General features: G+C 38.6%; 1 protein-coding gene across 3 annotated transcripts in view; it reads left to right on the top strand.

Annotated features, from left to right (window-relative positions):
• The window catches only part of LOC118302205 (protocadherin-9), a 186,106-nt gene that overhangs the window by 52,509 nt on the left and 105,992 nt on the right, over positions 1–27,605 (top strand). For 2 of the 3 annotated variants that reach the window (XM_047331543.1, XM_047331542.1), the window contains exon 3: positions 3,699–3,800. The exons of the other annotated variant lie outside the window; for it this stretch is intronic. In XM_047331543.1, coding sequence (XP_047187499.1) covers positions 3,699–3,800 — 102 coding nt within the window. The remainder of the gene's footprint in view (positions 1–3,698; positions 3,801–27,605) is intronic. 3 annotated transcript variants of the gene reach the window in all.

Here is a 27,605-nt window from a genome sequence, read left to right as displayed (position 1 = left end):
TGTGAAGGCCCTCTCATTGAACTCGAACTTGGCAGAATGTTCTATACTCCTTATGATCTCTGGTTTCCCAAACTGTAGGTGCTGTTACTGTAAGGTACATACCAAAGTCTGTAGATTCCTTAGTATTTTAAGTTTCCTCGTCGAATGATGTAGAGAAAAAAGTTGTCCCATGTAACCAAAAACACATTCAAACGAAACAAAACCAAAAAAAAAAAATGCAGTTAACTCAGCATAACTGCACAGAACTTGACTCACAATAAAGCAACTGTAACGTTGATGTTACAAAGGCAACTGCTTAAATAGTCCCTTCCATCAGCAGGTGCCAACCCAGACTGTACCATCCAAGCTTACCAAGCCTCTTCTGGAAGCAGGGAAATGAATGCTACCAATTTACACAAAATTTGAAAAGGTGCATTAGTACCACTCGCCACAAAGAAGACAATGAACCTTTTGCTTAATACAATTAATACAAAATATAGCAAATAATACTTTTAAATCCCACTGCAACTCCCCTCACAAATGGTTTCCCCCAGTGACATCACTGCTGATGTCACTAGGGTTTAAATACAGGAAGTGTTTGAGCACATCCTCCTTGTGTTCCTGGAACACATGGCGGATGAGGTGAGTAACAAACACTGAACCAATAAAAACGAACTAAACTTAACTATACTTGTCTGTTTTTATTGAATGAAGATGGTATGTGAATCGTAACCTAAGATAATGCAAAACAAACAATTCCGGTATAGTGTTTGCCTGCATTCTTCAACTTTAGTAGATATTTTTGGTGAAGCAAACAATTAACCAACAAGCATGCTGGTTTTTAAATGATTTATTAGTCTTGTTAACTGACCTAAAATTCGGCATTACTCTTGATATCGCCTCTGACTGTCATTGAGTGTCGTGGGAGTTTGTACCCACTCACTACATTTACATAGTACATGAACTAGAGTTTGTAGCGCGGAGTGGGTATGAAGGATTAGCTTAAGAATGTAAGGTCGACACCAGGTTTAAGCTAACGCAGCTCCTAAACGTTAGCATGAAGCTAACAGTCAGTCTTGCTGACGGACAGTTTGAAATTGTTTGTTGAATCAATATTACAAGGTGGGATAAAATATATATGCTAATAGGACAAGGAGAAGCCTACATTTCTATATATTCATAAAAAAAGGGACGAATGATGTGCTCTCACCCGCTTTGTCACATGATGGTTGTTAATGATTTGTTAGTCGTGATAACTGACATCAAATTTGTCATTACCCTCGAATTCGCCAAGATGGAATCCTGACTGTGTAGTCCCTCTCACGGAACTCAAATTTGGCAGAATGTTTGATATTACTTATGACCTCTGGCTGCCCGAACTGTATAGGTGCTGTTACTGTAATGTACACGCAGTGGATGAGCTCATATTTAGACCCACCCCCTGCTCCTACGTCTGGTTAAAAAAATAAAAAATGCCGCTGGTCAAAATGCTAAACGGCAGATCGTTATTCCAATTGGCGACATAATGGTGGGTTGGCACAAGAAATATGAGGCTAGGTTGAATACTGTGCATCGCACATTGCGTTTTGTATTTTGTTGATGGTTTGTGTCCAAGCAGTTTACCAACACAGGGATGAGTAAACATGGATGTTTCATCACATTATGTAGATGAGGCAAGGAAAGATGCCCAAGGGCAACCTGCTCTTTAGATATTTTAGAAAATGTTGGGAATCTATATTACGTCTGTGTATTCAATTTCCTTTTACGGCAACTTTTAAAGGCAGATTACAGAATGTGGGAAACATAACCACACATTTTCCCCAAAAGAAACCGAAAATGTAAATCCGTCTGCTATATCAGTAAATCCAATGTGTGGGCAACTTTTATTATCCGGTATTTGTATTGCCTTTATTAGAGAGGTGTTCACTCACCTTAACAGTAAATTTTGAGCCCATATTGATATTGTATTATGAATACAGATGATTAATCACACACTTGCTTGTAAACAACTTCAAGGTAAACAACTTCACCGGTCGCACACTAAATGTTCTGCCGTCTCTGCTGTCAAAAGAAACGACAGAAAGATTTAAGATTGGGTCATTTAAAGTGCACATTTAAAAACAACAGCAGCCACTGTATTGAAGTGCTGTTTGTTTGCCAACTTGCTCATGTTCATATTTAAGAACAATATTGCTAATAACCTTGAATCTCTGATTTGCATTTTTTAACAATGCCAAAAAAGGGGGAAACTATGGCTTTGTCGGAAAGGGGGTTATTTCTAATGAGGAAAAAATCTGTTTCTGTTGATTCTGTTGATTTCTCGATTTTCAAGCTGATTCGGATATTCTGTATGTGCTTTGATTATATTTATGCCAGTACCTGCATACTGAAATTCAAGCCCCCTTAAAAATGGGCTTCAGTGGTGACTTTTTCGACACCTTGTTTATGTTCACTGATTAAAATTTTGACTCATTAATTATTACATTCAAACTGTTAAGATAATATCCTGTTGTCTCTAGTTGAACTGCACAGTATGTAACCATCCACCCAGATCGGTGTACGGGTCATTATACACCTGTAAGTAATTCTTAACTGAGAATGTAGATTAAAACTTTTCTCACTTAATATTCAAAATGTGTTCTGGTGAGATTGGTAGCTGTTTGTTTGTTTATCTTTTGTGTGTGAGTCAGAGTATGGAAACGGTTTCATGCTAATGACAGACAGTCTGACAATCCCTGTTGCATAGCTAAATAAAGCTGCAAGCAGTAAATACATTGGTAGCCAAACGGTGAAATAATAAAAATAATAAATGCATGTGTGTCGACTATTTTTGGGAGACAGAACACTGTCTTCACTAAGCAAGTTTGGCAAACAATATGGGCTTTGCTGATAAGAAGCACAAGTTGGATTCTATAGTGCTGCTCCCCAGATAACCCATTCCCTCCTTTCCCCTCTGTTTCTGCTCTGTGTTATTGCTGGTCATCTGCAAGTCAGTTAAAGACAGTGATTTATGCTTGGGGCTTCATGTAGCATAGCCTCATTACACACAGCCATTTTGAGAACCAGCAGATGATTGCAGTATACATCATAGACCTCATGGGTCCCAGCAGATTCGGCCCATTCCAATGGCCTAGCTGTCATGTAGGCCATAAGGCCTGAGGAAAGAAAAACTGGATTCTAACATCATTTGGAATATCATTTGCTCTTATATACTTCATTTATATGAACTCTTGTTGAAAATTCATTGTGGGATGTTGAATTTACATTTTTAATTGCCCTACTCTGAATAGTCTTAGCAAATTATTTCTTGCTAATGGTATATCTCAATTACTGATCGATGCAGATGGCCGCCCACCCAGAGGCCGTTCTGCTCAAGGTTTCTACCTGTTAGAAGGGAGTTTGTCCCCGCCACTTTGACCAATGACTTGTACATACTGGATGTTGGGTCACTGTACATAGTACAGTAACGACTGCGTTCTAGATCTGCCCCATATGAAAAATATCCAGAGATAACTGTTTATATCATTTTGACAAAAATTATGAATTAGATTTTACACTGTTTATTATACTTTGCACTGGAGTGAAACATTTTTGGGGTTTGTGGGCTTCTTATAAACTAATTGGTTTTCGTCCCCCCAAAAAATTGTATAAATGTCAAACGAACCAGAGCTAAGCAAGAAACTCTAACTGAATTTTTTTCCCCCCAATTTTCCATAAAGGGAACATTAACTCGTGCCCGAACTGAACTGAACCCTGAATATCTGGACCTTCGTCCACGAGCTGAGCTGAACCCTGAGTACTGGACCCCTTGCACCCCTTTAGTGAGTACTAATGGTCCCGTTTCTCACCAAACAATCATCATAAACTCAAGTCATTACTTTTACTAACGTCCAATCATGTTGTACTTCAGCATTCCACGCATTGGCATGTGTAGCTAGTTCATGATGTATTTGATTCTGTATCGTTTGCTCATTCATGACTCCATCCATGCTCGGGCATGCTTCCGTGTGAGACTGCACTGAAAAATATTCTGCTTTCTTCACATTTTCTACCCTTCCATACAAAGTATTTTTTCCCCTCTTAGTTACTGTGACATTCTGTACTTACAACGTCATTAAATTCAGGGCCTAATGTGATGGTAATATTCGTGCCATTTTTACTTGAGTAATAAGTATTTGTCTCATTACCTCCATGCTTAGAAAACACAGTGCTTGATAGTCATCTGGGGTTTGGAGGAGGTTTCCTTGTGTTGCTGTGCTTGCATACTGGTGAATGTTAATGATGTCAGTTTTTCTTACTCTGCTATCAACTGCAGTATATCAACACGGGGAGGGTTTCTTGTAAAAGTGGGAGTCTCAATATATTCTGCCTCCATTGTACGCTACATTTGCCATTTGCTGTCTTTAAATTCCTTACGCATCATGTGGTGATTGGAGATTGATACACACACTGTGTGTTGTATCAATGGGTGTACGTATACATTATACATTAAAATAAACAACTAGTCTAAATGTTTGGTCTGATCATAATTCTAAACATATGTCGACAAGGATTCAAATTCTCTGTCACTACCACCGTTAGATTCCAGAGAAGCCTTGTGTACGAAGTATTTGTAGATCAGATTGGATGTAGCACGTAATCCTTCTCTTTGCTGTGATTTGTCGCTCAGAAATTAGCTATGGACCCGAGTTGGTGGGTCCATAACCCACCCCTCACCCCAATGTGGGGTTAGGGTCGGAATAGGAAAGAACCAAAGTTCTCTCACTTCTCCTTACAACTGTTACAAGGTTAGACATAATAATCTTTCTGAAACAGCATAAAACTTGCACAGAAACATTGTGCTGCTGTTTCGTTTTTTTAATTGTATTTGATATTTGCATTTTGCTTCTCTGTGATTTCAACGGATCTGTTAGAAGGGCTTTAATGAAGACTGATTGGGTTAGTTGAAGTGCTCTATTTACGTCGGTAGCATTAACCAAGCTCAGTGTCACCTTACCAGTTTGTTGCTGTTTTGCTTCTGTCATGTTGATTCTGTGTAAAACATGGACTCTGCCCGTGTCTCCACGAGCAGGTGGCTTATACTTTTTTTAATATTTGTGCTGAATGTCTGGTCAGCAACAATAGTGATCACTGAGTATCGAGCTGTAAAGATCAAGCATGGGTCAGTTTGCACACATTGCAGTTATACAATGTTTCCGCATAAGCTGGTAGACTGTCAAAATCCGACTGCATGAGGGCGAGCTGCATGCGAGGGTGTCCTGGGACAGAGATCACTGGCCTGTCACAATGTGGAGTAATGCAAAAGTAGTGTGCAGCAGTTTGAGTTTATGAAATCAACCTCAAACCTAACCAACCAGCCATTGACACTACCTTTCTGTTTTTTTGTGCTATAAACACATATCCATTCTTAACAATCTCTGCATTATGTGCTCGGTGTTTGTTGTCTTTACTCATTTCGATATTATCAATATTATTGTGTGAACTACTGTTGCAAATAGAGCAAGTATGCTGAACCACAATTCATTTTGAGCTCAAACATACAAGTGTTACTAAGTGTTTCTGTATATATCTGCACACATAGCTCAAAAATTACTTGACAGCAGTTTTACAACGGTTGGTTTTACAAATCATCGTTTATGTTATCTATCCATATAAGCCGTCTCAGTTTTCCTTACATTAAAAATTCAACACCTGTTGTGCTCCCATGGGTCCACCATCAGCAAAATGGGGAGAGCAAACAAGACGGGGATGTAAACACAGGGATGTCCCTCTTATCCAAACTCCCTTGGGCTGGGATCAGATTCCCAGCGCTATGTGTTATACACGAATTTTCACCGAAGTGGCAACAGCCAGCGCAACAGGTAAACTATGAAACTGTGCTGTACTGAGAATGACACTTTAGAGTACTATATCGCAGTAAAACTCACTGATGGCCGCATGAAGTTGTTATTTGTGTTTAATTCTCGTGTGGTTAGTTGATGCAGGATGACAGAAAGAATGTGCATTCATTTATTGGAGGGGAAAGAAAACTAAAATGTCTATGGACAGTTCTTTTGAACAGACTGCCATGTTTGACTATAGCATTCCTTGTGTAATACATCTGCAAGCACAAGATGCTTCCACTTTTTCCACTTTTTTCTGTGTCCAGTCTCTTACAATAAATCATAACGCTAATTAAAGAACTAAAGGTGCAGTAGCTCACCATGTAAATACCTCAGATTGTATCCCTTAGGATCTGTTTTTGAAGTCCACAAAGCTGCTTGTAGACGGTCTTCCGGAATTTGTATCGTTTCATCAAATGGAAAACCCACCGGTGATGAAATAAATTGGAAAATACTGTAGCCCTTTGTTTAATGTTTGATGAATGACTCTCACGAGTACCAGTTCCGGTGGTAACCACACCTTGTCACTTGCTCAAAAACATCATTGCAGCCTCTGTTGTCTGATCAGAATTCAAGTTAAGCTCCGTCAGCAGATGTTGCGTTTGCCGAGAGACGGCTTTCTTTCATCAACCGGAGACATACTCTTCAAACATGCAAATGGTCGAGGGATCTGCAATATGATATATGGAACAGACTATGTTTTGTGCCTCCCCAAAGCTTCCAATGTCAATATTTTGGCTTTAGACTGATTTAATGAACAGAATTTCCCGGAGATCTCTCCGGAGCTGCAGTCAATGGGAGATCTCTCTGGCTTCGTTAAATCAGCGTGTTGTTTGCTTATTGGGCCTCACTGGACTAAAGAAGCTCAACGACAAACAAACGCACGCACGCACACACACACACACACACACACACACACACACACACACACACACACACACACACACACACACACCACAAAGGAGGCCCCTTTCTTCCAGCCCAGGAGGGAATGATGACTCTCATTATTGCCTCAAAGCAAGATGGCCAGAGTGCCCCCTACTCAGCAGCCCTATTAAGTTAACAGACAGCTTTATTGTATTGGTGTTCGATAATTTCCTTTTCTCTGTCATTCGGAGTGCATCAGGGAGTTGTTGTCTGGGGAGGAAGGGTCTGGGGGAATGGGACGAGCTAACGTGAAAAGGCATAGCTGGCTGAAATTATTCTGTCCAACGGTTGGTAAATCTTTGGGCTGACTGTCGAGTAGTCCTTGGTCACACAGACACTTCCAATCATTTTTTTTTATTTTTTAAGAAAAAATAGAAACAGAGGCGCTGAGGCTTGAGTCTATAAAGGAGACGCAGAGCACAACTAATTCATAATAGTGCTTTTTTCGGCAGGATAAATAAATGCAAGAACTGCAGACTTGTAGACTCCACGTCCTATTGATTTATTGGGAGTTTATCATTCTGTTGTCCCCAAATTCACGAGGATCGATATATTCACGGCCATGTTTATTTATTACCAGTGTCTGGAGAAATTAAGGGGGGGGGGCGGATTTTCAAAACAATTAGTGCTGTATGTCCCATATTTTTTTGAATGCCTCTAAGATGAATTGTGATACGCATCCTCCTTTTTTTTTATACGCAATATGAAATAAAATTCTACCACGACAGGAAGATTGTGAAAAATTGTGACCTTTAAAAGTGACACATCATCAGTGGTTTCCAGTGTGCCTTCAACACTGCAGTTTTGCGAGCCTCCACTGTATCAAGGTGACATTAGGCATGTTGTCAAAAACAATCCTTGTAGGTGTCACCGTCGAGGCTGAACATGAGCCAATGACAAATACAGTTACGGGGTTTAACACGTAGGATAAATGCATTACTCTCCTGAAATGTACTTATTGGCCAAGCTTGAAAATTATATTATCAAAATGCTACAGACACTTGGAGCTATTAATGTTGACAGTACTTGGACTTTTGAGGGAGACTGTGATGGAGTGCTAAATCATATTTGCGCGCAGGCTGAGATGAGAGAGGAGGCATTGCAGGGTTTGGAAATACAATAGCCTATAATACTACAATAACAACTACAGTGGACTTGCTTGGATACAATGTGTAAGCTGCAACTCTTTGTATTCTTTTTCTACTGTCAAATTTCCAGGTTTGGGTGTTCTGGCCCAACACGGGCATTATTTTTTAAAGATAAAAACGTTAGCAAATGTGACAACACGGACACCAATATCATGGTGTATGTTTTCTGTTTAACATGATTTAAAGGTAATTAAAGGTCAGACTTGCAAAAGCTTAAAGGTGACACATTATGCTCATATTCAGGTTCATACTTTAAATTTGGGTTACCACTTGAAAAGGTTTACATGCCCCCCAGTCTGTTGTAATTGGTCAACTGATTTCACGATGTGTAGCAATTGTCAAGCCCCTTCACCAGAAAAGTGGAGATTCTCTTTTTGAAGGCTAGGTTACCCCAAAAGCTTAGCATATGAGTATTCTGCATCCAGAAGTAGCAAAAGCAATTTCTTTTCAGCTGTTGCATTTTTGATCTTTCAAAATTCAATTAAGTTCAATTACATTACATTTTTATAGTCTTAGATTACAAAAAACGTATCTCTTGGCACACCAATATAATTTTAAAGCACCAAAATAAATTTGCGTTGAAATAAAATCATGAAAACAGATTAACGCCTGTTTTTTTCATAAATATTTCCTCTGAATATTCTTTAATAATGCTAAGGACTCTCCCTGAGCCCTTACTCTGAATGGTGCTGTGCAGCTCAGTATGTTGTGTAAGCACTGTGGATACCCTTCTTTGACTCGAGTTGAAGAAATCACCATTTTCTGTTCAGGTTGCCGTTTCTGTTCAGGTAGCCTTTGAACAGAAACGTTATTTTCCACAGCGGCACTTCTCTACTTCACATTTGGAAACTGCAGCATGTTTTATAACCTCTTAAAGGTGATACTCAGCGGTGATCCAAAAAGAGGTGCAGTTGTCATTGTGGGTGTTTGCCTGAGACTATGTCTCAATCAGGGACAGTAGAGCAGAGAAATGCTCCACGGACTGTAGAGTGGTAAATGTGATAAAACCAGAGAGACAATGAAAGGCCTCCGGCAGTATAACTCCATATGAAACCTATTCAGCTCTTTTCTTAAATTCCAAATGATATTGCCTCTGTACATTACTATGCTCTAGTCAGCCCTTCTATTCCATGAGCACTGATACAGTATTCATGATGAAAAACACTATAGTAATGTTGTGGGAATGTGCAAGCTGGCTAAAAGAATTGGAATTATGCCAAAGATTTGCCTTGGGAAAACTTCATTTGTTTATATTCAGCAATAATACGAGCTGTCTCGAAAAATACAGCATTTTGAGTTGTATTTTTCTAGCAATGAAAATTACACATGAAAACCACACACGTACACACACGTCCCTTTTCATTGACTGTAATACTCATCTTTTTCCTACCCTTCATCATCTATGATGCTTCTTAATTTACAAGGATTATTCCAATATGTACTGAATGAAAAGCATCGGAGGGCCAATTCAAACCCTGAATTGGCCCTCCGATTTTTTTATGAAAAAAACAGGCGTTAATCTGTTTTCATGATTTTATTTCAATGCAAATTTATTTTGGTGCTCTAAAATGCTATTGGTGTGCCAAGAGATACGTTTTTTGTAATCTAAGACTATAAAAATGTAATGTAATTGAACTTAATTGAACTTTGAAAGATCAAAAATGCAACAGCTGAAAAGAAATTGCTGTTGCTACTTCTGGATGCAGAATACTCATATGCTAAGCTTTTGGGGTAACCTAGCCTTCAAAAAGAGAATCTCCACTTTTCTAGTGAAGGGGCTTGACAATTGCTACACATCGTGAAATCAGTGTTGTATGTAGGCTACTACTTTACTATAATTGCTCCACCACATTGACCGTTTCACCCAGTCAGAATGAGCTGGGACCCCCCTGCGACCCTTAAAGGACAAAGCGGCATAGATTCTGAAACAGATGGATGGGTGGGTTGCTACTGGACACAGATACCTGGTGTTCAATCCATCTGTGCACTGTGTTGTTCCACTCTTGGTGTGAACTTCCATGTATAGCGTCAGCTTTGTGCTTATTGGCTTTGTGATTGGACCTTTTAAAGGATTTTTTTTATTTCAATTAGGCTGCAAATTATGTGGTGAATTATAAATGATAAAGTAAACTAAATAATGATGGTAAAAACAAGCTTGCAAAAATGTCCAGACTAAGTAGTGTGCTAGTCTAGTTTTACTTTAAAATTCAAAAAGTATAATTTTAATGGACAACTCCAACATGAATCATATTTATACATAAGTATACTGTACTCCCTGAATTATAAGAAGGCAGTTGTAAATTCAGGAGTAAGTGCAGCTACCTAGATTAAGCTGCAGTGACTTTGTATGACACAGTACTTACTCCTCTAACTGTTCGACTTTCTCTGAAGGTCAGTTTGGCCATTAGCTAGATCAGCCTAACACTGCATGCCCCACCTCTCCACTCCAATTCTTCTCATCTCCCCTCCCCATGGTCTGAAGAGAGATCTGATGGGGCTAAATTTATCTTCATAGAAACCAAAGCTAAGATGTCAAAAGAGAACTCCTGCCAGCTCGGTAACCGACTGCTCATCGTGATCAACTTCACCTTTGCAAGGCGTCTGTCAAACTAACACACCCATTTCTCCTTTACCCTTCTCTCCATCCTTCTTTCTTTTTTTATTCTCCCCCTCAACCTGGTCCTCCCATTCCCTGTTTTATTAACAATGGAGCTGGTGGCTTGTGATAACTGGTCACTCCTCCAGGCGTTGAAAGGCAAGGACACTATTATCCTAGCTAGATGGATGGGTTGAAATATTGCCTGAAAGTGGTAGAGCCTGCCAAATCCTGCAGTCTTAAAACACCTTTGTCTCTGACAAGGAGGAACATTAGTGACAGGGGCCAGGTTCTTGGATAGGGATACGCTTCTCTGAATGCAACACGGAAAGGAGTGTGGCGGACACTGATGTGCATACGTGTGGTTGGAAATCCAGAAATTGCAAACTGTCGTTGTTTCGCCTGTGCTGTATCTAAGAAAGATGTGCCCCTCTGCCCTCTCCGCACTCCCCATATGTGTGTCTGCATGTGTATGAGGACAAGAAAGAGATAATGCTTAAGAGTGATTAACATGTTGCAGGCAGACAGTGGGTCAGCCAGACAGCTGGGTCACATATTAATTAGTGTCCTAATTATCAGTGACCTTTACCTCACAACGGTTCCAGACTTGTTTAACCCTCTGTGTCTCTGCCAATCCATTCAGGAATATGCAGCAAGTTTGCAACTGGCAATTGTCAGCTGTTTTGTTTAAGTATACCACTGCTTCTATATACCCTCTATGCACTTTAACACTTTGGCAGCGTGACGAGAATGGTGAATTTCTACACCTATCAGCCACAGCATTAAAAGCACTGACAGGTGAAGTGAATAACACTGGTTATTTCGTTACAGTGGTACCTGTCATATATATATATATATACACACACTAGGCAGCAAGTGAAAGCATCAGAGCTACTTTGACAAGTGCCAAATTGTGGTGGCTCGATGCCTCGATAGGAACATCTTCCAACTGACAGGTCTTGTGGGGTGTTCCCAGCATGCGGTGGTTCGTACCTATCAAAAATGATCCAAGACAGGGCAGCTGGTGAATTGGCAAACGGAAAATATGTGCCTACTGTAAGGTTTTATTGATGCACATTGGGAGCAAAAGCCTATATGGTCCAATTCTACAGAGCTACTGTAGAAGGGGAAAAAAACGTGAACAAAATTCAGATGCTGACTATGATAGAAAGCTGTCAGAACATGCAGGTCATTGCAGGTTTCTGTGTGAGGGGCTGCATAGCAGCAGGCCAGTCAAGAGTTCCTGTGTTGAACAATAACCAACACCAAAAAGCACTTAAAACCGGCTTTGAGGATTGGACAAAGGAGCAATGATGGAAGGTGACCTCTTCTGATGAATCACGTTTTCTTTTGCATCCTGTGGACAGCCAGGTGCGTCGTTTACCTGGGTAAGAGATGGCGGCAGGATGCACAATGCGAGAAGAAGGCAAGCCACAGAGGCAGTGTGATGCTCTGGGCAATGTTCTGCTGGGAAACCTTGGGTCCTGGCATTCATGTGGATGTTACTTTGACACCACCTACATCCCTTCATGGCACCTTTATACCCCGATGGTAGTGGCCTCTTGCAGCAAGATAATGCATGCTGCCACACTGCAAAAATTGTTCAGGAAAGGTTTGAAGGACATGACAAAGAGTTCAAGATGTTGACTTGGCCGTCAAATTCCCCAGATCTGAATCCTGTGATCTTAGGGGTCAGTTTCTCGAAATTTAGCTTTGTGGACAGTTCATCTAAAAAACACACTGTCTTCACTTGGAGAGCATAGTTGTTAAATTGTTTGAAAAACTTAAAACACTGTTTGGATTCAGTGGCAAAGTAAAGAAGCATTAAAATCGTACCCTGTAGGTAGCGAGTAGGTCAGGGTGGATGGACGGTCATACAAAGCAGGTGACAAAGGTTAATATTCTCCCACCCGCAGTCACAAATGTTTTTTCAAATAATTTTGCCCTTATAACAAGTAAACAAAATGGGGTGGTATATGGGAATGCTTCCATTTTCTGTTTTTTTGTGATTTACTAATAAAGCAAGGAGACTGGATGACATTGTAGACAATCATGTTCACATCATGGAAGATCATTTATGAATAGAAACAGCTCAAACATCGATTTATTAGTGCATGTAAAAACTTGATAATTTATAATTTCACATGTTTGAGCTCCTGAGGACAGGAACACATGGTAATATTGTATTTCAAATCAATTGGAATCATTCAGAAATATAATATAGCTTTTTAATCAATCCAAGTACATAATCCATTTACAGGAAGGATACATGCTAAACTAAACTCTACTAATGATTTTACCTCCCTTGTTACGAAGTAGGGGTTCAACTATTTACCAATAGGGAATCAGCCTCCCCTTTAAGTAGAAGATTCACATAAAATGTCCATCTGGCATCTTTCACAGAAACGTTCAGCTATGAAGTTTATCACTGCCTCAAGGACTTCTTTTTTACACTGCATGCTTATTGTGCATGCTTTTTTAATTGAATTAAGTGGCACTCAGTGTGGCATCTCTGTTATTGTTATCTTGTAGGTGTACAGGGTTATTAAAGAGGGAAGCATGTTAAGTCATTTGTTATCCCTGGCATTCTAATAAACGTGTTGGCTTTGGGCAAGGCCTTTAGGTTGTCTGTGCAGTTCAGATTGATACTCCTGCCATATCTCCAGCTATACACCTCATTATCCTAAGAGGATGCTTAAGAGGAGATGAATCTGGGGGAGAGCGTGGAAGACATACCCAGAGCGAGGAAAAACCACCGCACATCTTGGTGTTCTCTACCTTTATAGGAAAGAGTCTGATATGCATTTAAAACTGTGTACGTGTAGGAGATCAAGGGTTAAAAGTCAAGTAAACATTGACTGAAACGAATCGTAAAATTATTCAGTTTTTTGCTAGTTTTGGTTTACAGAATTGGACATGGACAAAAGGGAATAAAAACAAAGAGCTCAGACATTTAACCTCAGTGCTCCAATTATTCCCTGCTGAGATCCAGATTTATTTTGCTAACTTTTTTTTTTCAGCACAAGCACTGGTTCTTGACACACATAACCCCATGGGTTTTCTGTCAGGGTAAGGTTTGATTTGACTAATTGGTACCAAAGCTGTTAATTGGACCTGTGGAAGCAAGAAATGGAGAATCGGAGGGTACTCTCTCGGGAAATATGTGTGTTAAACCTCATTTTCCACCTGTACTCATTGTTTTTTTTAACTATCTAACTGCTGAAAGGACATTAGTTTGTTTTCACAACAAAGTGTCACGCAGAGAAGCGAAGTATGAAAAAACAACAACCTTGCATGCTGCACTGCATTTATTTATAGTAAGATATTCAGGACCTTAGGCATATCCTCATCATTGTGCATTGTGATACAAGGGATATTTTGACCGTGCACCTACACCATACATGTAATAAATCTATTTATTTTTTATTTTTACAGTAGGCATTTGTTTCTTTTTTTTTAATTCATCGCGATGGGAAACTTGTCTTGCAGTCAGGCGAACAGAATAAAAACAACAAGCACAGGAAAACATAAACAAAAGTACATAGATATCCCCTGTACATACAACACAAAACACAACAAAGACTCAAAACAATTTAAAAGAAAATACTAAATTATATGCAAAAATTAAGATTTTTTTTTGACCTGAAGAGTTTCAAACTTAATGCTAGTGCTGCTGCTTCCAAAAATGTAAAATCAATGTGGGCTGAGATATTTGTAAGCTACTGTATTTTCATGCTTTCACCATATGTCACAGATCTAATAAGTTATATTTTGTTATATACTTTTTAACTGCATATGGAAGTGTGTGCTTAGTCTGTGCTGCGATGATTGGTATATAGATAGATTGATAGATTGATGGAGACAAGTACAGTGATCTAATGTGTTTCGAAAACAGGAAACATAGTCTCTTGTAGTGAATATTTTCTCCAACTGTGATCAGTTAACCTCTTCTTAGGCGTCAAACAGTCATCCCCTCAAATGCTCAAATGATTTTCCATTGTCAGCCACATTAGCGGCTTTAAACTCCCTGTCACTCTGCAGCGGCCACATGCTGTGCACCCTGGGAAATACAGTACTTACAATTCATCATGGGAAATCATCATCAGAATGGAAGAACATCACTTTCTCACATTTGCAGCAGTTCTCGTTAGGTGTTTGACTTGCGTTCACGTTAACCAAATAAGTTGTGACACTGACTCGAACTTTAAAAAAAAAAAATTGTGATGCAAATTGGTTCAGAGATCCACACTGTCAACTGGCACTGCTGGGCGGGAAAAAAGCACGCATCTCTAGAACGTCAACTTTTCAGGAACTTTTTTGTCACATTACATTTTTGAGACGTTCCAATAGATTTTGAAAACGGGCTTCATGAGCATAAGCAGTTGAAAACCTTTATTAACCTTTATAGATGCATGCAAATGCCCAAAAGAATTGACATTTCTTAGCCATAACCACGTGAGAGTAGTTCATATTGATTTCATTGTATATCAAACAATTCAACTATACAGTCTGATTGTAGTCATGCTTTTCCTCACACTTGGCATGTGTATTGATAAGGGCCCAAGGAAGCTGCAGTATTGAATTTGGTATGATTTATACACGCGTTGCGTTCAATTTTACTTTGATAAACTTTGAATAAACTGACCAACAGTGCTCTGCTTTCTGTGCAGTAGTGCGGGCAGGGCAGCGGCCAGTCCATGGACCCAATCAATCATGTCTTCTTTTTGTCCGCAGTGTGCCTTTATACATAGGCTGCTGCTCATTCGTGTCACTACAACCTTACAAATGTTTACAGTCTAAAATATAACTTATTTTGTTCCTTGATGCATCCGTTTCATGATAGGTGTATTGCACAGAACCCAACAAAAAGTGAAGTTTGTATGAACACTTGAAAAACTGAAAAAGCTGAAGGCAGTCTGGACGGGCCAAAGCGGGCACTTGAGAGTTTTCAAAACCGGTATCTGACACAAGAGCCTCAATGGCTGTGCTTTCAATTAGAAAACAACAACAACAACAAAAAAACGTTAATGATATTGTTGAGGTTGGATTGAAGCTGCTGAGTAGGCTCCTTTACTAGCCTCCTTTTTTTAAATAGTTTTCCTTGTGTTCATGGAGATGGAGCTGTGTAGGGTGACGGTGTCAAAGGTTTAACTATAAAGCAAGAGTTTTAAGCACATGAGAGTAAAAGAGAGAGTGCTGCAGATAATTTCCTATACAGAAACAAATCGACAAACTCTTGTGTAACAACACATTAGCTTAGTACAGCATTTTATAGTAAACTTTATTATCTGTGAAGCAGTGAGTTATAAATCCGTAAATGCAAGAGACGAACACGTGACTGCTAAGAACTATAATGCTGGTTGCATTCTTCAGCTTGAGATAAAACAGTTTAAGCACTGAGAGGCATCACATGAATAAAAATAATGGGTAATGAAATCAAGCCTTGTATCGTCACAATCAGCTTTTTAGCTGCACAATAATGTTGAAATAGGAGACCTGTGCTTGACCACACAGATGCTCTAATTTGCTTCGTATTTGTTTTATTCATTTTAATAGTGGACCACGGAAATTATGGCTCATTATCAGTTAACCACATAAGTGTTTCTCTTGTTGCCTTCCTGATAGAAGAGGAACTTGCATGTATCATGAGATACAGCATTAAGTTCACCAATTGCAGATTAGATCCTGGTATAGTCACTCTAATGCTAAGCCTAATGCAACTTTGAGATAAAACCGCCTGCTCTGCACTCACAGCGGAATGCAGATATTTATTGTTCATGAGTCTGTGCAAGCAAAGTTATAAAGATAACATGAGCAGGAACTATAGTATAATGCCAGTTAGGTCCTCATGAAGCTTGAGATAAGATTTGGTTGGGTAAGATTTCAGACATTTTCAAATTATGCAAACCTGTTTCTCACTTTACAGTGATTTATCAGGCTTTTCCATCTTAATAAATCACCATTATATTCCATCTGGCAGAGAATTACTTGCTTTGTCCTTTTCCTGTCAAGCAAACGGTCTTTGTTCAGTCATTGTACTTTTCCCCAGTAGTCTCCAGAAAGTAGCTTGTAAAAGTAGTTAAATTAGCTTGTCACTGAACAACATCTGAGGAAGGATTAGATCATTTGTCCTTACACCACAGGGACTATGGTATGCATTGATTGAAACTGTCAGGAATTCCCTGGACTTGTTTATGTTATTGTTATTTTGCAGCTCAGGAATTATAGAACAGACAGTGTGTTTAACACGGGTAGCTCTACACAAATGGAGTAACAAAGCAGTGGTGATTTTGATCCGTGCTGTACCTGAGGGGTAGGAATACATTGAGGAAAGGAATTAGATTTAATCTTGTGTTTTTTGTGGGGGTGGGGGGTGTATGTGCAGAATGCCATTTCAGCACTTAATCACATCTCTTAATCCATGGAGTCCTTTGCCAGTTACACTGTCACATTAATACATGCATCCACTTACACAAATAAGCTCACAACTGTCAGTGATTCTTGACTGATCAGAGGCTCCTGAGACCTGCCAAACAAAACAATTTAAACAAATGAGCCGCGATGAATATAAAATGAAAGAGGGTAAAGAGTTAAGCTCAGGTGTGGGAGGTTAAATTAATAAATAAATGTGCTCATATATATTTATAAATATAGAAATAAAAAGTTGAATCTCCTGTGGTCAGCCTCCGTAGACCTAGTGGTCTTTGAAGGCATCATTAGCTGGTTTTATCAGCACATTGACCCTAAAACTAGTACCTGAGGGGCCTGACTGTAGTGGTGCAGACATGAGCATGTGAGTCTTGGATGGATGAAATAAGACTTTGAAGTGGAGTTTCTATTTGAAGGATTATACATCAGGGATTTTGATTCATGCCCATTTTTTTTTTGTCCTTCAGGCTATGTGCCTGTGTGGGTGAAAAGAGTTATCATTTGCAAAATTATGAATGCATTTATTTCTTCAACTAAAACAATATTTAGTTAATAAGTAATGAAAAACAACTTGCCGATTGCTGCAATTGAATTGGTTCCTCTTTTTTCTTTCTGAGAGTGCAACAAAACTACATTTCAACTACTGCACCAGTGAGGGACTATCTGATTGAACTCTCACAATACTCATTTTTATCATACTGATAATCCTTTACATAAATATACCAAAGATTTCAGGTAACAATATCACATGGATGCCTCAAGGGCTGAGAAAGATAGATTGTTTTGTTATTGTATTGTCTCCAAAGCCTGTAAATCAAACCAATTGTCTTTTCTAAATGTACAGTAAATTTAAACGATAAAATAGAGATGATCATTTCAATACAGCCGAAAATGTCATAACATAATCACTTGTATTTCATATGGATATCCCTAATCCTAGTGTATGTTGTCATGACCTAGTTTGTTATTGAAATTTAGTGAATCCCCCTACTTGGTAATCCTTGAATATAATATAGGAACCTTTTCAGCTTGACTGACCTATTTCAAGAAAACAATGTATCATTTTGAAAGTCCTTTAGGCCATACCAAAGGGTTTATGTGGACTGTTAAAGAGAATCCGATGCAATTTTAAAGTTTCCGGCGATAGACTTTCTAACACTATTGTGCGATCATCACAAAACCTTCATTTCCCAGAATAATTTCTACGACAATAGGGTCTTTGTATAGTTTGTTTTGGCTAACTCATATAGTTGAAGGGTTATTGTTTCCAATATGTTAATGGTGTTTTTTCCTGCAGGAATACTGTCTTTGAAGTAATCTCTTTGAGTGTTTGGTTCAAGTACCATTCTCAGGGGAGGTGGGCTGAACTTTTAAAATGTAATTTTTCTCTTACCACCACTTGAATAGTCTTACTATAGCAACCTTGAACCGTCAAAACAGATAAATCCTTGCAGATTGTATTCTGATTAGATTATCTGCTTAATCGGCAACACATGCATGGAACTGCAAGCAGTCGGAAAGCCACTTGCAAGGCAGGGTAAATGCAATAATAGCTGGATGCTAATACTTGCTGGCAGATTTTTATGATACCAGGGGCAAACAAAGTTAATGGAGAACTCATCCAACAACTACCAATAACCCAAATTATACTAAAAAAAGTTCTCTAATGACCTTTTTCCACATTTTAATCTTCCAATTTTGGTGGAAGTGATCTAGGTAGAATTTGCAGTAGTGATATAAACAGCATTTAATTAATTGCAGGCAACACTCATATTTGCTAATATCACCATTAGGAAATAGGATAGTAACAACATTGAAAGATGATGATGTTTAAATTACAGTCATAAATCCAGTAAAATCAAAATTTACTACTTTCTGGCCTCTCATTTCATTGTGTTGGCATTTTAGAGACAATCAATACTGTATTGCTATATTGAAGAACTATCTCTATTACTCACAAAAAGCAACATAATGTGCAAAACTCACCCCTCAAGTAAAACCAATGGTTTCTCAAACAATCAAATAACACAAACTCTAGCTTCTGGGTTCACGTCCTAAAGTACTTCCATTTCATTTGTCTTGAAAAGTTAGATAAAAAAAGAGACCAAAGTGAAATCTTTTTTATTGATAGTTGGACAGCATCATTGATTGCTGCCATGGGCTACAGTGCAGACATTTATTAGACACATTAAAAGTATACTGAAAATAACATATTTCCAAAAATCACACAGACTTCACTACATGTTCAGAGGACCAACCCCCTATTGTAAAACTGATGCCTGGGTGAGTTTGAATAGCATAGTGTGTGTGTCTGTGTTGTCGATGACTGATGACTGAGTTTCTGTTAACGTTCTGCAGGCTTCAGCAGACAATCTCTGTGTTTTAGCTTTGATTAAGGTTCTCTGCAGTATAATTTTGACACCTGCCTCTGTTATGCACCACTCAGCTCGGAAAAGTTCACTTAAAAAAAGTGTTTTGATCGTAGCTATGGCAGGTATTAGAGCTTGAAAATCCATGTTTCTGGTAGTAATACATAGCTTTGCTTTTGATAGATTTGAAAAGAAGTATCATGGATATTGTTTTATTTGTTATAGTTAGATATTTCCAAACTGTCTTTTTGAGACATGGGATGATTTCTTTTCATTTTTTTAGTAACAAATAACAGTTGTTGAAAACCAATGCATATTTTGGAGGTTGAATGTATTTAGTACAGCCAGAAAATTGGATTGGGTCTGATACATATGCTTGATGAATTTATGGGTATGTTTTAAAGATAGCACTCCAACCATAATCCGTTTTGAGTGGATTTAAGAACAACCAATCCTACGACCAACACAACCTCAAAATCTTGTAAAGGTTGTCCAGTCAATCTTGTTTATAACACAGAAATGCAATTAAATTGCAATTTCATTTGTATCATCTGGTCTTGAACAGAGAACAGAACAATGCACATTCTTCTCAGTGTTGCAATGAATATAAGCGGAGAAATGAGTGAGATAAGTTTCTTTGTCTCTTTACGTTGCATGCTTCAGTGGTAGAAACTGGAACATCCAGGTCCACTTAAAATGTATGGATTCCATTTTTTCACTGTTTGACTAAAGCCATTGAACTCAAATTTATGGGTACAAATATTGGAATGGTAGAGATTTCTGAGGGGCTGCTTCATGTCATGAAATGTCCAACTGTAGCGGGTTCAGTCTTTCATTCAAGTCCAGGCTGAGAAGTGCAACTTCCCTGATATTTTCCTCTCCTGATTCCATGAGTGCTTTTTTGTTGAATGTAGTTGCAGTTTGCATCAAAATGCATTCGCAAGATGCCAGTTCCAATCAAAGCTGTTCCCCTGACTGAAGTCAGTCCAGCTTTAAAGAGACGGCCCATCTTTCAAAACACTCTAGAACATGAGGGGGGGGGGGGGAATCAGGAAACAAAAGCTTCTCTTTGGCTCATAATGCTTCTTACTTGAAGGTAGACAAGCTTTTCGACATCTCAAGGTAGTATTTCTTACACTTTGATAATGCTGTGAGTGGCGGTGACTGTATGATTCTACTCCATTTCTGAAATTGACTCCATTCGCATGAACATTTCTAATAAGCTATATAACTCTCATACAGACCACCAAATTCCCTCAAATAGAGACTAAGGCCTTTATTTATCTCAACTGCTGAAGGCAAAAGGCTGTTATTTGAAGCAGGCTTGCATTAGATTCAGGGCCCTTATTTCTTATTCCTTCTGTTTGATGAATATAATTGGTCATATTTTAGTATGAAGGCTCGCTTTGATCTGTTCCCCTTTGCATTACAGAATTACACCTCTGTAAAAATTTCAAATTAAAAGCCTGCTAGTGTTTCGGTGGACAGAAAGCCCCTCGTTTCTTAACAGGACTTCATTGTGAATCCTTTACGGACAAACAAACATACAGCAACAGCTGGATGGGACTGAAGGTCAACAAAGCAGAGCAGATGAGAATGAATGACTTGCCTTATTAAAGTGGTAGAAATAAACATGACGTGTATCTGGCATGCACATCATATGACAGGCATTTTGGCAATATACTCTACTCTAGTATCCACGGAGATCTAGAGTTGTGGCAGTGGTGTAAAGGCCAGCTTCTTATTTGATTCAGATAATTCTCTCAATCCTGGGGCATACTAGCTGTGACATGTGTTTAGTGATATATACAATGACTAGAATGTAAATACCTATAGAATGCACTCGGTTTAAAATAAATCTGGCATCATGTGTAAAGTTTTAACCTTGTCTGGCATGCCGTATTAGAACACACTTCTGTGCAATGTGGTTTGACCTGTGTTTTACATTTTGAAAGGGAGGCTGCACTGAATAGAAACCTCATTGATATATATTTGACTTGTTGCATAAGGATCCTAATGCTCTTTAATGCCTACGCGGGGAAGTGCAGAGGTCTGGCTAAATAAAAGAGCTTTCCTGTATTTGGCAGCTATATACCACGGTGATGTGACATTTTGTGGCAGGAGGGAGGTAACCCTGTTATCGACTGCACATGATGAAACTGATTTTAATCAACTCGAGCCATTCTGCACCTTGTATAGTTTATGCAGATTTAATTACTCCATCTTGACAAGTGCACTATGGGCTCTCCAGAAATACACATGTTTATTCTCCATAGTGACTAAGGCATTTTTATGTGCTGTACACTGTAAACACTCTGGATATATGGATTGTACTCATGGCACTTTCAATATCTAGAACACATGAACTGTTGTAAATGTATCTATTGGCTGCCGCACGTCATTCTCAGCAGTAAACTCCTTTCTCGGTAAACTCCCACAAAATTTGTTTAAGAAAAACATTAATTCATTTTCAAATGAAAGCCAAGACCAGAGAAGAGTCTAACGTTATTTTATCTGATGGAAACTGAGCTTTCAGTAATGGGCTGGAGAGTAGCAGTCTGTTGCTATACTTGTCCAATGATCTGCACATACACACAAGGTATTGCAACACAGCCAATCACTGCATATGTCTATGTGACAGCCAAGCTCTGGCAGCTCAATCCAGGCGATGAGTGAAGAAAAACAAGAAATAATGAGTTAAAATGTGTCTTATAAACTATTTTATAAGTAGCCTATTATGTGACATTGAAAATTACCATTATATTAAATCATTGACCCAACAACATCAACATTGTTTTTAAGTCAACTTTAATCAACGTTATCCTGTGGGCTAAAATGATTTATTCTTCAAAAATAGTTTAAAGGATACCCAATGCATGGTTATGAGTGTTGCCAGATGAGTTTGTGTCACCTGGCAAAACTCATGCTTGCTAACATATAATGCTAGTTGCACACTTACAACAATATCACACATGGTGCCAGTCTTTGATTTGTGCCATGCTTTCTCTATAATCCAAATCATCTGACGTAACTGGATGTGAAGGTTTTTCTATTTTTCAGCTTACAGCATTATGTATGCAATCTTGCTCATACAAACTCAGGTACAACAAACTGTTTCAACACCCATAAAAATGTATTTTTACATCACATGAGTCATTTGGTTTTGAAGGAAAAGGAAAACAAAATGATTTGTTAAATAATGATTGATATTACCAGTTGACCAACCTCAGTGTTTTTAATTGGCAGAAAGGTGAAAGATAATATTCTTTTAAATTGAGTCGTCAATCAAAGCCAACTTTAGCTGTAATTTAGTAAAAGAAAGAAAAGAAAAAGATAAATGAATTATTTCTTGCCCTTGGCTAACATCATTTCTATCCAAAGTGGTCCTTGTCTTTCAGAAAGTATTTCTTACACTCGTAAAAATAATTCTTTGGAGATGTGTGATGCTTAATGAAGTGTGAAACTGAAGTATGAAAGACTATTACAAGGCATCTAAAATGTAAGTGAATAATGTTAAATACCAGTTAAGCGCCATCAAATTAAAAAGTAAAAAGGTCACTTTAAACTCAGTGATCTGTTTTACAATATTGCGTGCAAATGTGGATGAATTCTCAGCACATGCTTACAGTTAACCCACACTTTTCCTTAATGAGATGTCTAACCAATCCCATAATTAATTACTGACGCCACTGTCTACAACCCTTGACATATTTTTGGCTACTGTGGGATGATTCTGTCTGATTCATTCAGGTATATTATGATTTGCAAATGTAGTTAAAGGGATACATTTAATTATGACGCCTTTCTGTGTGATTGCAAGCATTGATAACGATACATAACATCAACAATATTAAACATACAGGTCATATGCAAAAGCGCGTTCTGCTGACCTGGTCTATCATTATTATAATATATTGAACGTTATGGTGCCCTTAACTCATTAAAAGTAAATTTTTTGGAGTGCAGAAAGATTGCTTTTCCTTCATGCCTTGTAGCTCTCATTACATACCACCCAGGGGGTTGAGAAATCAATTTCTGAATCTTAAAAACAAATGCAGTTTTAAATGGATAAAAGAAATGAAAATGATCTTAATAAATATGGATGATAAATCAATCCATTCTTTGTTTCCAGTCATCATACTTTTGAGTATTCCTCTCACACATGTTTCTTACTGGTAGTCTTAACACTGCTGTTTGTAGTATCCATTCAATACCTGTCTTTTAGTCTTTTATGCCGTCACTAATCCCACATTGCAAACACAAGGCGGCCATCAGAAATAGCAAAATGGTCTTCTATAAAACATTGGCATCTGCTTTCTAAGCAATTAGTGCACGACGTGTGTGTTATTGTGTTGTGAATTAAATGTATTCATGTATGGTTGTGACAAATATTCTACATTAAGAGAAACTAATGAGGCCTGCCCCCCTAATTGCAGGTATAATCATTGCACGGTACTCTGTATTTATGTTTTATATTTCCCTAGAAGACAATTCCCTGGATCATTTAACCAACAAGATGCCAACAAAAATGATAGTTTCAAATGATATTGCTACTAAGGCTGCTTGTTGCCCAGACGCTTCAGTGTACCTAAATTCAAACACCTTGTCTTTGAGTCCCATGATTAATTCATGCCCAAAGTCAAACCTGAAAATTCACACTCCAAAGTCCAGCTTCTGCTTTGTCTCCTAAAATATCTCTTATCATTACTCCTTTCTTTTTTGTATCTCATTCATATTCTAGCCCTCTTTTATTCAATTTTTATTGTCTTCATCTCTGTACCCCTAACCTCCTTGCTTTGTTCCCCTCTTCCATTCTGTCTGCCTTGTGTTGTCTGCTTACTCACACTGACGGCTGCATCTCTAATAATTATTGAAAGATGGTCACAGTTTTCATAGGTTTTTTTTTCTTTCTTTCCTCCTTGACTCACTTTTACCTCTGAGAGCCGGTTAGGCCTACCACGTGTGAGATGAATGAAAGATCAAACGCAATAAGGTATTCTCAGATTTTGTATTTCTCAGCATTCTCAGAGGAGAGGAGCAGGTATGCGGGGAAGGAAGTCACTTAGAACAGCCCTTTTATTGCTCAAAGATGTCAGGAGACTTCATGGGTTTTCAGAGTTTGTATTTCTGTATTTTGCCATCAAATAGCTGTGCACATGTATTTGAAAAAGGGATTTAAATTGAGAGGCGGTATCAGTTACTTGAGAGGCACTAATATGCAGTATGTTGCTGTTTGAACAGTGGCCATTTGAGAATATATCTTGCTTATTCTACCCCCTTCTGACGTGTGGTTTCATGTGATCACTTTCAAGTCTGCGTGATATTCAGTCATGGGTGAGGGTCTCAAATTGTTTAGGGTTGGGTTTTTTTGTCACTGTATCGACAGTGCGGCCACACTGCTTGTGGCTGTACAAGCTTTAACACGCCTCGGATGTGTATTTTTCTGTAACATTTATAGAAAATCTGTGTCTTTCAGTGTTTGCTCATCTGTAGGTCAACCATCAAAATAGCTGCGAGTGGGAGAAGAAGCCGAGCGTACAGCATACTTATAAGTTTGAACCGTGTCACCGGATCACAGTGAGCCGTTAACTGTGTTGTCATCTAAGTAAATGTCAAGTGTGTGGCACCATGTGCATGATTTAGGTGTTTCAGAGTTGGAGTAAAATTCTTGTCATGTAGAGCTGAGAAATGTACTGTTTTGACAACCCTTTCTACGCAGGCCTTCATAATTTCAGACAATTAAATCAGTCATAATGTTGCCACGTTGTTTCAAAAGGCATCCAGTAAAGTTCAACCACAACATACTTCTCATGTCCTTTTCTCTTGTCCCCGTGTCCTCGCCACTATCGACGGCTTAACACGTATACAGTTATACAGACTTCTTGCTACATCTCATATATTCCCTGGCTCTACAACCAGGGATCCTGAGGAAAGCCAATCCCATCTTTTGGTCACTATGTTCATATGGTTCACGTGTCACTGGAACCCAGCTATACTGTACGCTTTCTCTTTTCCATCCCACGGGTTTTACACTTGTTTTATAGTTTTGATTCTAAGTATGCTGATTGCTCAAGAACAAGTATGTAGGTGGGGTTATTAAAAATTAAAGTTTATCCTATTGAAGTAAAATAGATTATTAAGCATTTTATCTGTGTGCAGCCCTCATCCTTTTCTACCAGCTTAGTCGGGGGGGCCGCTTGGTCTTGTTCTATAATTCTTACATTTCTATGAATAATGGAGGAGACTTTCAGAGTGAAGGTGCATCCTGAAGCCCAAGGTTCCCAATTAGACGCGTGGATTGGTGCCAGAGCACATGTTTCTCCACTGTATTTGTTGGCACTTTTGAGATATACCCTCCTGAAGAATTAATGAAACCAGCAAACAAAGCAGCACTTGCCACAGATATTTCATGCTGCCTTCACAATTTTGCCACTGTGCGGCAAGAGATTGTCACATAGCAGGCCCGCGTGCTGCCGTTCGTCTAAATGGCTGAAGGAGCGCAAACACTTTGCCTTTGTTCTGTTATGTGATAGCGCTAAGCAGATTACTCCCAACTGTCTGTCGTCAACAAACATGATAATTGTAAGTCCCGGGGTAAAGGTCACAGTTTGCGTCACCTCAGTTGAGTTTTGAAGTAGAAGTCAACAAATCACAGCAGAGGAGCTATAATCCTTTTTTTTTTTTTTTCCATCCAACTCAAGCAATAAGTCTAGACACAATACAAGTGTTTGATGTTGTTTTTATTTATTTCATGTTTTTGTTGTACAGGTTCTGCGCTTCATATGTCGAACAACTTCGTCCCGGCAAAATGTTGCAGGTGCCCCTCACAAACAGACCATAGACCTTTAACTGCATGAGACTTCAGTCAGGTCTTGTTCATTTTATATTTATAAAGAAAAACATGGTGAGTTCCCTGCAAAGCAAAGAGCACGACTTCTGTGGCTTGCTAGTGAGGATGTGTGTTTTTTGTTTTTTGTTTTCTGAGAATATAGACTCCAATGGAGCACAGCGGCTTCCTCCAAGACACAATGTGACGAAACTTTGGAGAAGAAATTGGTCAAGTGCTCATGTTAGCATCTGCCAGAAAGCATCTTTTTTTCCCCCCCAGTTGGCATCTTTATGGCATTATTTGACGTTTTATTGTGCGTTGCTTTCCCTTTTATTTTGTTTTTGCATATTACATGATGCCTCCTGTTGTTCGGTTCAGTGAAACAACATCGCCATTAAAAGCATTTGTGTGTTTATATGCCTGAAGGAGATTAATTATTAAAATACTCACATCATTCATTAACAATTAAAAATAGAAAACGCACCGACTTACAAAACAACTTAGTTGCTGCAAATGGGAGAGCAATTAATACTTTTTAATGGTTTTTAATGTGAAGTGTCTGGGGCAATTTTGTAAAAGCACAGTATTTCCAGCAGAGCTGCATTGGTTGTGGAGTTTTATCCAGTGAATTAGGTTCGAATCAGGCGACAATTTCCCATTAGCAATTATGTTTTGGAAGAAACCCGAGGCATGGAAATTTGGATATCCCCATAATACTTTGCATTGCGAGTAACGTATGGTCATATATTTAGGCTGCTGAAACCATTTGTTTAAATTTAGGAAAGACTGTGGCCATGGTATAATGACTGCTATAATGAGATGGGTCAAGAAACATTACACCGACACACAATGCTGCCTGTTAAAGCTGTTGCTTTATATGAATATTCCTGACCTGCGTTACATTTCTCCCAATCATAATTTGTTATCCTGAAATTGTTGCCGGAATCTAATTGGTTGGGTTGAAGGAAATGCGGTCAAACACAAACACGACGTCTACTCATTTATGCAAACACACACATCCGCGTAGTCTCCACAAACTCAATAAGACAATTAATATGCCCTCTGAGACACACAAATGGGCAGAGCGAGAAAATGCTGACAACTACTGTCCTATACGATGCTCTTCTAATCTAATTATGAAGATGACATGGACGCATCGTAAAATGTCTCTGTCTGTTGTCTACTATAATAAACCTTTATGAAACCAGTCTCAAGATGGCCATCTACTTTCGTGACACTGAAATAGAACACTTATAATCATATTCAATACTCTTTTCTTTTCTTTTTTTTACATTGTTTGACCACACTTGTTTTTGTTCTCCCCTCGAAATAAATTAATTTAGAAAACTAACAATATAAACACTGCAGCTTTGACTCAGAAATACAATATTCAGTGTGTCTTGTGTGTTTGAGTATTCAGGGCTGCACTGTGCTCAACATGCTTCA

Source organism: Scophthalmus maximus, chromosome 4, assembly GCF_022379125.1.
Source record: "Scophthalmus maximus strain ysfricsl-2021 chromosome 4, ASM2237912v1, whole genome shotgun sequence".
Lineage (NCBI taxonomy): Eukaryota > Metazoa > Chordata > Actinopteri > Pleuronectiformes > Scophthalmidae > Scophthalmus > Scophthalmus maximus.
The sequence above is the reverse complement of the archived record's forward strand: the minus strand, read 5'-3'. Positions and strand labels throughout refer to the sequence as shown.